This window comes from Haliotis cracherodii, unplaced genomic scaffold (assembly GCF_022045235.1).
Source record: "Haliotis cracherodii isolate W230 unplaced genomic scaffold, xgHalCrac1.p SCAF_2, whole genome shotgun sequence".
NCBI lineage: Eukaryota > Metazoa > Mollusca > Gastropoda > Lepetellida > Haliotidae > Haliotis > Haliotis cracherodii.
In genome coordinates, this window is record NW_027266275.1 from 3018824 (window position 1) to 3037378 (window position 18555).

The following is an 18555-nucleotide window of genomic DNA, read 5'->3' on the forward strand; positions in this document are numbered from 1 at the left end:
AATCTTCACTTGTTTATTGCAGTAATACCATGGGGAGTGAGCTTATTGTGGGAGGAGAAAAGAGATGTAGGTCCACAGTGAAACCTGGGCACATGGGTCCAGTGCTGACAGTGAAAGGATTCTATTGGCTGGAATTAGAACCTATGACCAGCAGATCCTGAAATGACCATAAGGGACACAATCCTGTACAGCCATTCACAGAAAGTCACATTAATCATCTATCTAACGGTTTTCAAGAGGGATCTTTTACTAAATCAGTGAGGCCAGGTTCTCAGTAAGCCCAAGCACTAAACACTCCTTCTCAGGCAGGGGGTGAACATGTTGAAGAGATGGGGAAAATGGATAGGGTTCTAATCTAAATCAAGACATCTGAGAGTGTCTGTGGTACAATCTGATCTACATTTAGTAGTTTCATACAAAAGATTTGTTGCCGAAAGACATCAAAAGGTGAGTGAGTGAGTTGGGTTTAATGCCACTTTTAACAGTATTCCAGTTATATTGCAGCATGTCAGCTTAATGTGGGAGGACACAGGTATGGTACTGACAAACCTAGAAACATAATCGGGGCAAACCGGGATTCAAACCCCAAATCATAGGTTTCTGGCATGCCCAAGGGATGCAACTCTGCACAGCGAATAGCGGGGCCTTAGACAACTGGGCCACCCATGCCCCTCCATCAAAAGGTATTCTGCCATGTTGAATGAGCCATACTAAATCTTTTTATCACAACCCTTGTGATTAGACTGTTCACAGCCAATGAAACACATCTAAACAAATGAGACTAAAATGTCAAAAATGTGTGTAGACTCTGTAGAAGAGGCCCAGTATAAGAAGCCTGCCCCTACAACACACCCATTCCACCCCACCCTGCCCCACCCAAAGGTAGAGTACAGGGTAAGGGAACCTACCGTCACAGACTCCGAAGAGGAGATCCAGAACATCCACCAGCCTGCCCCTATTGACACCCACTCCACCCCACCCTTCCACACCAAGCCCCAAGGTAGACTGAGTGTGGGGCAAGGGAAACCCACCTTGACAGACTCTGTAGAGGAGATCCAGAACACCAAGTAGCCCGCCCCACCAAGGAGTCCAATGACGATGAGGTTCAGGGCCACCCGTATCCAGAAGATCTGACATTTCTCCCCGGTGGTCTTCGCCTGCTCTTTCTTCTTCCCTGACAAATATTCCTGCAGAAAGAGGGATTTACATGATATTGTCCATGTAGACTTACGTTTATGTGGTAAATAACCAATACAAATACAACCCTTACATTTTAGTTGACCAAAACTCTCACACTCTCATACTCACCAACTCATTGTAGATGCTCTTATACTCTCATACTCACCAACAACTCATTGTAGATGCTCTTATACCCTCGGATTCACCAACAACTCATTGTAGATGCTCTTATACCCTCGGATTCACCAACAACTCATTGTAGATGCTCTTATACTCTCATACTCACCAACAACTCATTGTAGATGCTCTTATACCCTCGGATTCACCAACAACTCATTGTAGATGCTCTTATACTCTGAGACTCACCAACAACTCATTGTAGATGCTCTTATACTCTCAGACTCACCAACAACTCATTGTAGATGCTCTTATACTCTCAGACTCACCAACAACTTATTGTAGATGCTCTTATACTCTCAGACTCACCAACAACTCATTGTAGATGCTCTTATACTCTCACTCACCAACAACTCATTGAAGATGCTCTTATACTCTCAGACTCACCAACAACTCATTGTAGATGCTCTTATACTCTCAGACTCACCAAAAACTCATTGTAGATGCTCTTACTCTCTCAGACTCACCAACAACTCATTTTAGATGCTCTTACACTCTCAGACTCACCAACAACTCATTGTAGACACTCTTATGCTTGAGTCTAGCAGCTTCCTTGGATGTCACACCATAATCCCATCCACAAAACACTTTGCTGACAAAGAAGAAGTTGAACTCGGAGCTGCCCTCGATGTAGTACTTCCTGTAGGACTGTAATATGCTGCCACACAAACACAACAGAGGTGTGAGTAACCATGGCAACATATTGAATGTAAGTTTATTTACATGTGTAAGGCTCCCATGTTCTGCTGTCAGCAAAACACAACCATTAGTCTGAGGTCCTGTCTGATTTACTGACAGAGATGTTCCAAGGTAATGTCAATTTGAAAATTACACAGTTGACGAGTTGAGTGAAAGTTAGAAAGTGTGTTCTCACCTCTGAGCCAATATAAGCAAACAAAGTAGGTAGTAGCCTCCACAGGTGAAGACATAGGCATAGATCATCTTGTACTCCACGCCTGAGAACAGTTGTATAGTGATTCCCTTGTAGAAGCCGTAGTACATCTCCGTGTCATGGAACCAGCCCTGTTGGCATCAGACACACCATACATCATTCGCAAATCAATTCTGAATTCTAAGACATAATTATTAACAGATCTAAGGGGTTTATATAAACCTGCTCTTATTGATAGTTGTCCCTAAGTCTGGAGCAGATAAAACTTCCCAAATTTATGTTGATACAGTGACAGTTGAACCTCGATGTGTCGAACTTTGATGTCTCAAACTCACCTTACAGTCCCCTCAAATTCCTTCTATATTCATTTATGCTTAGATCTGTCAAACTGGATGTGTCCAATTTCCAGTTGTCTCAAACTCATTTTGGAGTCCAAGTATCCAAAGTATAAAATTCCACTGATGACAATTTTAAATATACGATAATGCCCACAAACCCACACTCACCAAAATTTTAACTTTTAACTCACTTCACATACTGCCATTGTGATTGATGCAATTACATCATGGAACATGCCAACATCCGACAGAGCCAACAAGCACACCTTACATCAATGGTGCATGCAAACATCCAACAGAGCCAACAAGCACACCTTGCATCAATGGTGCATGCCAACATCCAACAGAGCCAACAAGCACACCTTACATCAATGGTGCAGGCTGACATCAACAGAGCCAACAAGCACACCTTACATCAATGGTGCATGCCAACATCCAACAGAGCCAACAAGCACACCTAACATCAACGGTGCATGCCAACATCCAACAGAGCCAACAAGCACACCTTACATCAATGGTGCATGCCAACATCCGACAGAGCCAACAAGCACACCTTACATCAATGGTGCATGCCAACATCCAACAGAGACAACAAGCACACCTTACATCAATGGTGCATGCCAACATCCAACAGAGCCAACAAGCACACCTTACATCAATGGTGCATGCCAACATCCAACACAGCCAACAAGCACACCTTACATCAATGGTGCAGGCTGACATCAACAGAGCCAACAAGCACACCTTACATCAATGGTGCATGCCAACATCCAACAGAGCCAACAAGCACACCTTACATCAATGGTGCATGCCAACATCCGACAGAGCCAACAAGCACACCTTACATCAATGGTGCAGGCTGACTACAGTGCACACATCGGCACCAAGTTACTTAAGTGTTTTTACATGACTGCTGATGACACATGAACATTGTTACATGAGCAAAACGGATTAAGTACTGTTAGTGAATTAATTAATCGAGCAATGACAATGACCAATATAACAAAAGGCCCGGTTTGGGAAGGAATGGAGGTACTAATGAAGTAGATCAGATTTTACTACACCTTAAAAGAGAAAATTAACTGTGAAGACTATCAACACCAAGTACAAAGTATTTATCATTTGTATTACAATATGTTTGAAACCAGGTACGAAACCAAAAATGACTAGATTACATGTGATAAACTCTGAAAACATGTTTGCTTTTAGGAAATCCACTTTGTTGGTTGTCTCGAACCCCAGATTACTTGAACGTTTTTCAGGGTCCTTTTGAGTTCAACACGATGATGTTTGACTGTACAGCGAATGCAATGGCCAGTATAGGTAACTATATACTACATGGGACCAGAGTAGAGGAAGAGGCCTTAAACACTTAATTTACATTACTGCATTGAAAGCAGTGTCAAAATACCCTAGAATTGAGGAAAATAAAAACTTTGAACAAAATAATTATTTTTTCCCAATTTGCCTGTCAAACGTACATATAACAAATGTTATCATTGGGGTAACACTTTCTTAGTAAAGTACAGATTCTAGTACATTTTGGGGGTTGAGTCCCGTCTGGGATTCGAAACCCACACTTGCCAGAGTGAGGCACCTAATCGCCAGCACACAAAGTCAGAGATCTAACCGACTCAGCCACCGAGGCTTCCACAAAAATGAAAGTCAGACAACTGGTAGTCAAGATCACATACTTTGAGTATCCCTCTGACAAGTGTAAATTGGGACTCAACCCAAAAAAAGTACGAGAATCTGTACTTTCTTAAGAAAGTGTTATCCCAAATAAAACATTTGTTACATTTGACAACTTTCTAAATGGCATTTTGTATTCAAAACATACATAGATTAGAATCCTAGACAACTACCTCTACTGAAACAATACAAGTGTCATTCATTCCAACATCCCAGTGGAGCATGGTCTTACCGCCCCTGTCAGGAGCTCTTCCCCGGTGAAGGACGTGCCATTCCGCTCCGGGTAGACGTTTGCTAGTGGTTTCAGCTGTGGGGTGGCAGTCTGCGGAAGGTACCAGCGCTGCAGGACCACCGGCAGCACCACAAAGCCGAACGTCAGGAGGAAGATTGGGAGGTTGATGAAGAAGAGCCATTTCAGGAAGAGGAAGTAAGATGTCACACCCGTGCCGAAATGTCCTTCGATCTTCTTGAGGTGTGAGCGCCAGAGCTCCAGCGAGTACATCACCTCGGCAAGCTGGTACTTGAAGTGCTGCCACCCCTGAAGGAAGACAAACAGTACATGTGTGAATATACTCACTGCCAAAAGAAACATGAACCACAGAAACATATAGAGAAGAATGTACGTTAAGAAAACATGTTTTCAATGTGTACCAATTCAGGACAAAACTAACAATCGGTCAAGCGTTATTATAGAGTGTCTTTATTCTCATCACGATATGCTGCACATGATTTCCAAACTATACACGCAAATTCTGCACGAGACAAACGGTGCATCTCAATTCATGGGTCAATGATGTCATATGTGATGCGTTCTTGAGCATCGGTTCACACAAAATAACAGTATGTTCGTTTATGCATTGAACCAATCTGATATCTCTTGAATATGACAAGTGTTCATCTATTAACCAACATGTATGGTATTCACGTTTCTCTTGGCGGTGAGTATATTTTATGTGATGCCCATGGGGACTGACAAGAAGAATACTTTTCAATAAATGTAGGTCATTTGAAATTCAGTTTATTCATGTATGTTCATATGTCCACAGCATCAAATCATAAACATCACACAGGGTATTAATATTACAACCATGTGGGTTCCCTGTGTGCCCTCAAGGCACCGGGTTGGGGGGTCGGGTAGCCTAGTGGTTAAAGCGTTCGCTTGTCACGCCAAAGGCAGGGGTTCGATTCCGGACATGGGTACAATGTGTGAAGCCCATTTTTGGTGTCCCCTGCCGTGATGTTGCTGGAACATTGCTAAAAGCAGCATAAAACCATACTCACTCACTCACTCAAGGCACCGGGAACTTTCACAACCTTTCATAGACAATGAACAGCTCTTGCATTCTAGAGATGCCAGAGCTCATCATAATATCAGGGATATTTTGTCAGAGCTTCAACCTGTCAAGTATGAATCTGTAGACCAGGACTGATTCAAGGCTTGATGCATAACTTCCACTTGAAAATATCATGGCCCCTATCTCTATATATTTATTGACATTTTTGGGGGAGGAAATCAAAACACTTTTGCAAAGATGACTTTGGCATGTATGAAGGCAAATTGGAATTAACAAAATACAATCTCTACTCTATTGCAGCATGAGATAAATAGCATACACTGTACTATTCAAGAAATAGAATGTGTTCAGACATCATCTGTTGTCTATCAATGATGGTTAGGGTTGGGGTTGGGGTTAGGCCCCAAATTGTCGTAGCTCAAAAGGCTGAAGCATGGTCACAGTCACTGTGAGAGTTATTCCCCTTCATTTCTGACATCACTGATGGGCCACCGGTGGCCCAGTCGTCTAAGGTGCCGCAATTCGCTGTGCAGAGTTGGGTCCCTTAAACCTATGATTGTGGGTTCAAATCCCGGTTCTCCCTAACATGTTTCTAGGTTTGTCAGCACCATACCCGTGCTCGTTGGTTTCACCAAAGTGGTAAACGTCTGAGACCTGCATCAAGAGGCTTTCATCCCACATCAAGCTGACACGCCGTGATATGACTGTAATAGCGGTGGTAAACCCAACTCACTCACTCACTCTGACATCATTGAGATGGAAGTGGGATTTAACGATTCCTCAAACAGTTGCAGCATTAAATGTGTGTAGCACCATGCAGCACCCCGCAGCAGATGTGTCACCACGCAGCACAATGCAGCATATGTAGCACCATGCAGCATATGTAGCACCATGCAGCATATGTAGAACCATGCAGCATATGTAGAACCATGCAGCATATGTAGCACCATGCAGCATATGTAGCACCATGCAGCATATGTAGCACCATGCAGCATATGCAGCACAATACAGCATATGTAGCATAATACAGCATATGTAGCACCATGCAGCATATGTAGCACAATACAGCATATGTAGCACAATACAGCATATGTAGCACCATGCAGCATATGTAGCATCAAGCAGCATATGTAGCACCATGCAGCATATGTAGCACAATACAGCATATGTAGCACAATACAGCATATGTAGTACCATGCAGCATATGTAGTACCATGCAGCATATGTAGCACCATGCAGCATATGTAGCACAATACAGCATATGTAGCACAATACAACATATGTAGTACCATGCAGCATATGTAGTACCATGCAGCATATGTAGCACAATACAGCATATGTAGCACAATACAGCATATGTAGTACCATGCAGCATATGTAGCACCATGCAGCATATGTAGTACCATGCAGCATATGTAGCACAATACAGCATATGTAGCACAATACAGCATATGTAGTACCATGCAGCATATGTAGCACCATGCAGCATATGTAGCACCATGCAGCATATGTAGCACAATACAGCATATGTAGCACAATACAACATATGTAGTACCATGCAGCATATGTAGTACCATGCAGCATATGTAGCACCATGCAGCATATTTCTGGCGAGTGATGGAGATTATTCCAACATTATTAATACAAATACCTCAGTAGCCTGGATTCACTTAGTCTGACCACTAAGAAACTGTGCCTGCCCCTACCAAGGGGATGGGGGGGGGTCACGCAGCAACGTACAACACGATCTCTTGTCTAATAAATCAAAGGCAGCAACTTTGATCTTGCCTCTTTCCATGATGGAATATGATACTGATATGCTCAGCTTTCGACAAGAATTCTGATACGTAAAACTGAGACAAAATACTCACCATTCCAATTGAATATTTCAGCTGAGTACATCGTCCTGGCCGTTTCTTGGCCTTCCTTGAACTGAGGCGCCTCCTGCAATCACAGACATGTGATTCAATAGATGCAAACCATCCCACAGGAAACCTGTACTAGTTGGGCCATGTCATGGTGCTGTCAAGATTTATTTGAAGCAGTCATAAAATCTAAATTTAATACTGCCCAATACTACATTACATAGTAAACTATATAATCATACTATCACACCTCAATTATAATGCTGCCCTTCTATTTGTAATATTCCACAATATTACCATGATCACAAACCAAAAGGAAATCCATGATTAAGCCTCAATATCCACCCATGCTAAGATTTGAACCCAGTTCTTCTGCAAGGACCACAAACACATCAACCACTTGACTACCCCATTGCACTACTACATCTTGTGTGAACATCAGTGACACAGTACCTAATCTCCCTCTTGCCAGCCAACGTTGTGGTCATCCCCCTGATCATCCCCTCCAACTCCTCCCCAGGTTCAAAATCCTCCCCGTCACCAAGAGTTCGACTGATCTGCTCCAGGGCGTTCCCCGCACCAAGTCTCACCGTGCCGTGGTAAGACTTGTTTCTGCGATGACGTAGTGTGTGCTTGGCATTGGACACCTTATTCTCTGTTGTGGAATACAAAGGAGTAACAAGCATTATGACAAGCTGCTGCATACCAGATCTAAGCAGGACCTTTCATGTCCAGGCCACTGAGTCAGGTTTACAGTTAAATCAGCACTACCTATTGTATACATCCTAGACAATATCTTAAGCATTCATCGGGGCAAATAGCCTTGCTCCAAGGCTGTACAGAAAGATAAGTCCATGGATGTGTAGTAATTCTATCCTCCTAATAGGCAAGTCTCTTACAGGGACAACTTGTTTCTATGATTTACATAATCTAGAAATTATGATTTAAACTAAAAATTATTGCCTTGAAGACTTGTGCAAGTTTACAGGCCAAATATTGTCTGACAATGCTTACACCAGGCTCTAACCATGGTAACCAAATTAGTCACTAAAATTGTGTCAATGCCATACATCATAAAACTTAATGCAGTCTGTAATGTTTCAGATGAGAAAAAACACATAGAGTGACAACCAGCTAGTCTGCAGCCACGCTGACATTCAATCCTCATTTATGTCATCTACTACAATAAACACACAATATATACTGATTCAATGTTAATGTATCATTGCTGTTCAGCCTCTCAAGAATAAAATATTTCCACAGGATTAACGTGTACAAAACTCATAGGAATGTCCCAACCCTACAATATGTGAAATTATAGCTTTGTCTAAAATACCTATAAGCTATGTCAAATATTCATCAGTGATAAGCAATGCAAGCTCCACAACTCAAGAAACACCAGACATTTGTCAATGTCAAAAGAATCACTTCATTCAACAACTGACTCTGTACCTAACTGCCTGCTGGGCAAGCACTCCAGTAGTTCCGCAGTGTCCTGGTAGTCATGGCGCCGTGCGGAGCCTTGGGCCTGGTCGTAGAACCCCTCGGAACGTGGGCGGCGGTTAGAGGGGCGGGGGTCAACAGGCTGGTTGTCCCCAAACTGGTTCCATCTGCTGTCTCTGTGCTCCATCTGACCATCATTAGCATCTGTGCACAGACAAACAAAGCATCAACAGGCTTCAGCTGTCCCCATCTACTGCTGTGCTTATAATATATATCCCTTGATATATATATATATCATGGCAAATAATATCTCGGCCATGGAGCACTAGCTCTGTGGCGATTATGGGTTAGAATAGGTCCCCAGATTCACTTGAAAGGAGACAAGCAGATCGGGTGGTTGGGTTCGGGGCTTAAGTTTATTGCCTGTCAGTACATATTGCATAGGGCGGAGCTTGTAGTGTCAATCACTGATTTGTCTAATACAGAATATTTGCTGGAATAGTGCTTAATGCAGAGTGAGTGAGTGAGATAGAGTGAGTATTAAGTGACACCAGATATCGGGGAATCAAACCCAGGCCATCAGCGTGATGAGAGAACACTTTAACCACTTGGCTATCTACAGCCCGAGTTGAGTTGAACAACAATCATAACAAGAAGAAAACACTGACCACCATCTGCCTCCCTTACAAAGTGATTCATGACTACACACAACACGATAACCAAGATAACAAAACTATTACTAAAGAAGAGAAAAAGGTTAACACTTTCAATACAGGCCAGTTGACTGCAAACAGGGTGAGAATATTTTCAATCACACTCTGGGAAGATTGATACTACTGAGGACTAGCGAGGGACCTTGGTTTGAGCTGCTGTCAGTGATCTTATTGATGCTGATGCTGTGACACACAACTGTTGCTTGGTGCACTGTAACATGAGCATGAGTAGACGGCACCAGCAGTTTACAACCCAGTATGCTGTCAAAGATGAAATATGTTAATTGATGTTTCATATAAACAGGATATTGTACCCTTGTAAGGGAACTGATCCCGGTGTTCAGAGTGACAAGTGAACCAATGGCTACCCCCATTATCATGATTATCATAATTATAGCGAAATGTGTTCATGACAGTCGTCGTGGACCAAAATAAAGGTATGGTGGGGAATGGGTCCAGGTAACTTATCTTAATAGAATGGAGACTTACTTCCCTGGATGACGAGTATGATTACCATGATGTGTTGTCTGAGCTGTGTGTGACAATGACAACCAAATGCATGGAATATGGCATGATGTTATAAAAGCTGAATGTCCTAGCATTGTAAGACAATGCATAACATATTGTCAACAAAACAGATATTATTTAATTGTCTGCACAATTCTCTTTTCACAGTTACTTGAACAGCTGCAAGCCAGCTTGATGTCACTCTTCAAACTTCAGAACATGTCTGGGCTTCAAATCCCACTTTAGACTGTTTTTAAAACATATAATTGGTTAACGATTTTTCTCTCGAACTATCTTTAACCACAGAGAGTGAACATGGTGAAAGTGGGCAACATGAACTGACGAGGTTGGCACTGCGTGGTCAACAGTGTGAATAACAACCCACAATGCCAGGGTACGATGACACACTAACTCAGACAGGTTACCATGGCTACAGTGTAGCTGTCGGTAGTCTCTTAGTCCTTCATGAATTCTACACATTCTACTCTCATACAGATTATGATGTGAAAATGTCAGTGAAATACCTTGTAACCATGGTAACTTGATAACATAACAGTTCAAATTAATGAGACTCACATGTTTCCATGGGGATGTCGTAGGGGCCTGCATACCCATTTTGGTCATATTGGCTCCCTTGGCCACCACGAGGGTCCATGTTCTCCACGTAATAGGCTGTCTGACGATCCATAGTCAAGGTTTTGTTCCAACGATGCCTCACTTCTACAATGTCTTCATGGTCAGTGTCTGATCTGAGAGGATGTCAACACTACCACGTCCAGGACCTGCGAACCAGACAACAACATGCACAGCGTCTCATCCTGTCACCAGCACTGCATCTAGCAAGGTGCAACAACACACCCAAACTCTGATGCACCATGATATGCAGTCTTAGATATGATACATGAAACATACAGCTCTGTATAGTGATACAAAATACCTATTTTCTGCTATTGTAGAATAATCCTCTTGTTGTACTGTGCACAAACTTGAGATACTAGAAAGGATTGAAAAGGTCTCATCAGTTGCTCTTACAAGTGATGACTGAAGTGACCCTCATGAATGTGACTTCATTTTGTTCTTTAAAACAAAAATACACTTCTTCATTCATAAACTTTGTATACCTATTTCTGGCATATTGATATACATATCATGTTGTGACCAGTATATTGAGATACGTATCATATGGGATATTACATCCGTATCCCAGCAACCCTAGCATCTAGGTGTATTACTACTCTCCACAAGAAAGAATACTTAAACTTCAATTTCTACTAACAATGTCTTTATTCCCATGAATGGTAGGATTGATTAAAGCAGTCATATCAGACAATTTTCACCCAATCAGACACTACCTTGGTACATGTATATAGTTTCTGTGGATGTCATTGGTGCTAATATTGAAGGACACATACCATCATTAATCTTTGTGACTAACAGTATTGGGTGATCAGACTTGCTGACTTGGTTGATGCATGCCATTGATAGCAGTCACTGGATTGTCTGATCCAGACTTGATTATTTACCGACCACCGGCATATAATTGGAATAATGTTGAGTGCAGAGTTAAACAACAAACAAAACACAAGATACAAGTTAAGGAAGGTAATAGTCTTCATTGACTTGATAAAGAGAACGCAAATGCAAAGCTACTCCATGTACACAACCTGATCATTAGGAAAACACATTTGTGTGTTTATTTTATAGCATATAACACTTACATGTGATTATGATCAACATTTGCCACTGAAGGCACTCATAAACATTTGTGTAACAATATAATTTTATATTGTTCAAGAGTTGAAATATTACACTGATGAGTCAATAATATGACAATATGTTAAACATTATGTTGTGGCGACGTAATCACACGTAATTACGTCATCACAAATAATTACGTCATCAGGCGTGTTATAACGAAAATATATCCTGCTGGACCATTCACCAAAATCGGTAACGGAAGTTAGTCATTGTAATGGTGAACATTCTGAACAAACTTATTGGTAATGCAATGAACATACATATTCTAAGAATCATAATAGATCCCTAGAAACTTATTACCGCGACTTTAAATAGCATTCAAAGTCAAAATCGTGACAAGTAAAGGGGAAGGCCGCTTCTCCGTCCGTTTACCGTTCCAATAACGAATTAAACTGTTCATAAATATTTACGGAACATACCAGAATTTCGGAATTTGAAAAGGTCCATAAATGTTCTTATAAAAAGTTGTCGTGAGCAGACACAAAGTTGTAGCGGTATGTGTGGCGACCGCTTCTGTCGATGAGATCGATAACAGTGTTGACACTAACAGGCAGTACTGGTTATTGAAAGTTTCAAGGGAAGTTCTCCCACTTCCGTGTTGTTGATCACGACAGCGCTGTACATCGTTGTCCTCCGATATACATATGTAACACTTACCGTATATAAAATTACTGATAGCAGACGCGTCACACTTAAACACCTGTACTATTTAGTGTGTGTAGTTTTCTCCCCGAGTAATGCCGAGATCGACTGAGTGTTTGGGATGTTTTGGTATTAAGAGCGAGCTGATTGGCTGATAAAGCATATCCGGGTCAGGTCACTTAGGAGCGAAAATAACCGGTTTGCAATGTCATATTAGATCATCCATTCACATGTTTCCTTACGTGTGATGGATCTGCATCGCTGGGTATATTAGTGAATGTTGTGAATTATAAAACACTCACGAAATCCAAAGTAGTGTGAACTTACCTAGTTTGAAATTTTATAATAGATCGTTTATCAGAAACTCGGGTAACAATTGTAAACGGACTAACTACCAAGCCATCGATCGGGCCAGTGAAAGTAAACGTTATCATAAAGAGTGAATCGATACTGTGTATTCAGTGTCTGGCATATATACAACCTACAACCATGGCCTATCATACGTCACCGTTATCCTGTCAGGGAGTCTACACAAGTCTAATAAAGCCTCCCTGATTCTGGTCACATGTAGTATAAGTACATTTGCATGAAGGCCTCGGGACCACATACACAACCAGGAACACACAGCAAGGACGGACACTACGCCATACACGAGTGCCACACTACATAAATACAAACACACAAGGACCGTGTCAGTTCATCACAACCAATGTTCTTCTTTCATGTGCATGTACTAAGTAATGCGATAACTCTTGTAATAAACGTTCATTGTTAGTTCCCCAAACTGACTCTAGTGCATAACATAACATATTTCCAAAAGTTGTCCGGGAGATTATATTTTTTCATAATATAAGCAAATAAATAGAAAGCGTGATTTGTTCTCTCTGCCGTAATTGCAAACTGGACATATTCTTAGTGATCTATCAATAGCCAAATATCTCCCTCCACTGATTTTCAATTTTATAAAAAAGACGCGCTAAATGTTAGAATGTTTGTAAACAGATAAGATTGAGAGATATTGTTCTGTATCTAATATACAGTCTCTTAAGTTCTCTATGTGAATAGTAACTTCAATTAAAAAGTGATTGAAAAAGAAACATATTGATACATGTATCCTTTATTATGTGTACTAAAGACTGTTGATTGCCAACCGTTTGAAATGTCTAAGCAAATTTAAAACCATGAATAAAACAGTTATCAACGGATATTAGAGGCCATGTGTGGCAACCAAAATTATCTGAAAACACTAATATGTTACGAGTACGTGCCTTTTTAGTTAATCTGTCTTCGTGCATATGAAAAAAACAATATTTTGTCATTCTAATGAGAGAATTTATATAAATCGGAAAACGGACTATTTCTCCATATGGTATATCCTTTGGGGTTTGTAATACGATATTAAGAAACGTCTTACAGGCTAGCAGATGGATGTTTTCCGTTTGTCCTATTGATGGAATCCCCACACCTAAGAATCATTTAATAGAATTTGCTGACAGTGTATTTGCTTATAAAATGCCGTAGTTGAAAAAAATGTCAATTTCACTTAAAGTTATCCTTAGTTCACGGAGTGATCTTTTCCCCTAAATGGCTAGGTCTGGTAAACTACTGCTGAAATTTCCCGAAGAAGTAAAGAGTTAATCATAATATATTTGTAGCAGGGTACAACTTCATGAGTTTTCGTTTATAATATCCATTTTCGAAACAGGACCTCCCCGTCTTAATACAACAATTTTCGTTTTATCCAAAATTACCTTTATCGAAATGAGTTTCAAACACATTCAATGGTGTCTGTAATTCATTGGCGCTGTCATTTGGACAATCAAAATAGTGTATTACATTTACCTTTTCTCCTAAACAAGATTTAACATATTTGTAAATAATCAATAAAGCGTTCAGCATTGTACTCTTCAGACCATAAGGTTTTAAAAGAAGCCATAATTATATAACTTATCCCGATTACTAAATCAAAACCTTTCTACAAATTTACAGAAGCCACATAAAGTTTGCATTTCTTTTTGTTTAAACATTCAGTAGCTGAGTCACCCTGTCTGTACCCTGCCTGAGTTTCTGGCGTTCTATTCCTGATGTTTGACCAGAGCGTTAGTCGTTTACATAGTACACTGGTGTAGACTTTGCCTGAGACGCTGAGACGCGAGAGACAATGGTAGTTATCTGGTAAAGTCCGAGTATTTATGAATAGAGTTAATAACTGCTTTCGTCCAATCATCATCAATTATACATTGTATATATATATATGTGTATGTGTGTTTTTCAGGAGAGAGAGAGAGAGAGAGAGAGAGAGAGAGAGAGAGAACCATGTTTGCCGCCCATGAGAAGACAATATTGGAACCATCATCAGTGAGATGATGTTTCATCAACTAGCATGCTATAATCGCTACATTATTACCCCTGTCAATGGATCAGTGTACAAGATAGTTTCTGGATTAAGTCATTCTGTGTAGGATGCTATTTCATCTGACTCTTCTATTTCAGACTTTCAGGTTTGAGTCCTATATGTTCACGTATAAAGCCATATCTCTTACCAAACAATAACACCCATTGCCTTACAGTTTACCCGTAGGACAGTTGGATTCCATTTCTACAGGATGAGGTAAATAACGTGATTCTTTCTCACAACATAAATTCAAATTCAATTCAAAAGTAAACAAACACAATTTATCTTGCCAAAAAAAGTTGTTTTTAGACTGTCCGTTCGATTTGTAGCTTAGCTTTTCACTTTGAGATTACTATCTTAAACCTTAAGACTACAGCCCGACCTTTACATTTGTACTTACATCTGTCTTAACATAAGTGGGGGTTTGTGTTGGCGTGGAACCCAGGCCATCAAAGCCATCGGTTACATGGAGTTGTTTATTTCAACGTGACCCACATTCTCCTACTGTTGACACCAGTTACTGTCTTTCTTCTGATGCTACTTGCACGCCCGGACACAAATAAATAGATACATGTCTAAATACACTCACATGTCTCATAGCTAATACAAGCGTAGTTCGTGGTGGATATCTTGGATGGAACCAGTTTCCAATATACAATTTGTCCTCCTGTTTCAATGATATATGGTCCAACGAAAGAAGCAAGAAATAGAGACTTATGATCGTGGTGGTTGTGATTATCAAAACTGTCGAGAGAGAGACTGACAGACAGACATAGAGAGAGAGAGAGAAAGACACACACAAAGAGAGAGAGAGAGAGCCAGATAGAGAGAGAGAGAGAGCCAGACAGACAAAGAGAGAGACAGAGAGAGCGGAAGTCAGAAAGTGAGAGTTCAGACAAGAGACAGACAGAGAAAGGAAGCGAGAGACAGACAGAGAGTGCAGAAGAGAGGAAAATGAGAGAGGGGGGTGGGGGCGACTGAGTGTGGTAAATATGTGATTATTGTTCCAGAGGGAGAGCGAGGGAGAGAGCTGTCTGGTACTCACTACTTGATTGCTGTAGAGTACTTTAAACTTCCTGGTTGTGAATTCGACAGCCGCGGCCCGCCCGTGTCAATACTTGTCCCCGGAGCCCGGGTGCAGCTAACCCCCAGCGTCACGATCGCGACCCTAACTTGGATGCACCCACATACACGTGACCTCTTATGTGCTCCGTACTAAACATTCGTCACCAATCGTGTTATTCCGGGTCAAGCCGATAAACGATCTTGTTGCAGGTGACGTAAGGGGCGAGTGGTGACGAATGACGAGGCGCCCCAGTTAAGGTGGTGTTCTTATGAATACAGGCATGAGACGATGTCACTGATCTTATACCGAACGGCATAGAGACACGCCGATGTGTCCCCCTGCTACATGGGCGGATACAACTTTTTTGAATGGATGTGTGTGTGGGGGGGGGCATTAAGATCTATTTATTGTCTTTGGTGGTAATTAATACAGAAATAAAGATTTTTTTCGAAATAAAAAGGGGGGGGGGGGGGGGGTGCGCCCCCATGAGCTATAACGCTGATCACCTATCAGCCATCACGACCACGAATCTATCCCCTAGCTTGTGCCACGTTGTTTGTTTGTGTACGGCGAGTTTACTAGTGTCACGTTACATGTGTCATCAGGGCGGCAACACAAGTGAACCCGAAGCCCTGATTATGACTGTTAAAGTTATACCTTATTTGATATGTACTATCAAGCGCCCCTCACTATAAAAACACCACCACCACTACTACTAGTACTACTACAACTACTACTACTACTACTACTATTACTACTACTACTACAACAATCGTTACCACTACAAACCCGAGGGAATTCCGGGTAAGAATCTAGGTCCCCAGTAGAAAATGCTTGTTGTAAGGGAGGGTTGACTAGATCGGGTGGTCAGACTCACTGACTTGGTTGACTGCGCGTTATTTATCCCATTGCATGGAGCGGTGCGCATAATGTCAATCACTGGATTGTCTAGTTCAGATGATGACAGACCGCTTTCATATAGCTGGAATAAGCTATTACGTTATTACTAGGGGACACGTGTGTTATTATCCAGTTCTGTGAGGTGCCACGATTCCGATGCGCCCCTCGGTGTGTCAGAAACCTACGATAGTGGGTTCCAGTCCTAGACTCGCCCGATATTGTGTGTAGGTTTGCCAGCACATACCCGTGCTCACGGGGTCCACCTAAGTGGTAAACATCTAAGACCTACATTACTTTCCTCCCACATCTAACTGAAACGCTATGATATATAAGTAGCGGCCATAAAATTTCCGAGTCCCGTGATGGGATTCGAACCACCGACCTTCTGATCCGAGGTCGGACGCCTTGTCCACATGACCAAAGAGGTTAACCCCGTCAGCAAGCTGACAAGGTTAGGATGTCATCTGTGGGATGACTCCACGCCCTGCTACATATACATATGAGGTACTATTTAAACTGAAGTTAATCCAGACACACTGACTCTAAAAAAACACTACTTCACTGGCCGATCACCACTGCGAAAAGTTGATTCATTATTAGATTTTAACTGGTCTCTGATATGACTGTCAATTCGAAGCCTAATTATATAAACCAACATCCACTACTTGTCTTGACCAATTGCCCCCCCCCCCCCCCCCCCCCAAACACACACACACACCTCTTTCATTTCATGTAAACATTGAAATTTCCGAATGACTTTTATAAAATCGCAAGAACATATATAGTTCTAATTAAAATAACGAAATTGTATGCCTTTTGACTATCAAACAGGGGTGTTTTGTTGGTTAAAAGGCATCCAATTTAAATTATTTTAATCAGAACTTCAAATGGACGTGATACAACCTACAACATGCCCCTGAATTTAAACCTTATTAGATTTTAATTTCCTTATGCAGCCCTACAATGCCTTGTGCTGCAATGTTGGTGCGACTCGCAAGGCTGTGCAAGTCAATATGTTCATATACTGCGTCCATTCAGACAAGCAACAGGTGGCAACGCCATGAATGACATCCCCTTACTAGCGTTGATACACCGCAACTGGAGCGTCTCTAATCCACGGCAGTCGAGGTGTGGATTGTCACAGACATGTATGCGTATAGGTTAGAGCACTGAAGGACCCGTTTTAATCATTGAAACAGTCCTCGACTTTTGATTACCTGGGCTATGACAGATGTAACCATGGGTAATATTGATTGAACTAATTAAGCACCTAAAATATTTAAACACGAGGTTGGTTTGATCACCGTAATTATACTGGTACCATACAGAACTCTATGCTTGTCAGTGAGAGCACTGTATGGGTCGCCCCTGTTTGATTCATGTGAAGCATATTCCCGGAGCCTTTCAGGGTTGGTGGGTTACCCTCGTGGTTAAAGCGTTTGCTCGTCACGCGAAAGGTCCGAGTTCGATTACCCATATGGGTACAATGTGTGAAGCCCTTTTTTGGCGATATTGCTGGAATATTGCTAAAAGAGGCATCAAACCATACTCACTCACTCACCCCGATCCTTCCACACATGCAACGACTTAGATCCGGAATTGTTTGTCCCAGGGAAAGGATACACCTCCTATGGGAGCAACCCAAGCATGTTTATCAATCACTTCAATATTACCTAACTTCAATATTACCTCA

At 41.5% G+C, this 18555-nt stretch overlaps 1 protein-coding gene across 5 annotated transcripts in view; it reads right to left on the reverse strand.

Moving 5' to 3' along the window:
- LOC139469449 (transmembrane channel-like protein 7) overlaps positions 1–16163 on the reverse strand; it is a 37926-nt gene extending 21763 nt beyond the window's left edge. For 3 of the 5 annotated variants that reach the window (XM_071251627.1, XM_071251626.1, XM_071251623.1), the window contains exons 1-9: positions 12517–12614; positions 10678–10883; positions 8891–9085; positions 7892–8093; positions 7445–7517; positions 4511–4816; positions 2231–2379; positions 1864–2014; positions 1032–1187 (exon numbers count right to left, since the gene is read on the reverse strand). In XM_071251627.1, coding sequence (XP_071107728.1) covers positions 1032–1187; positions 1864–2014; positions 2231–2379; positions 4511–4816; positions 7445–7517; positions 7892–8093; positions 8891–9085; positions 10678–10789 — 1344 coding nt within the window. In that variant the 5' untranslated portion in view covers positions 10790–10883; positions 12517–12614. Of the gene's footprint in view, positions 1–1031; positions 1188–1863; positions 2015–2230; positions 2380–4510; positions 4817–7444; positions 7518–7891; positions 8094–8890; positions 9086–10677; positions 10884–12278; positions 12328–12516; positions 12615–15941 lie in introns of those variants that run through there. The other 2 variants (XM_071251624.1, XM_071251625.1) reach the window with 2 other exon arrangements.
- Positions 16164–18555: the final 2392 nt, after the last annotated feature.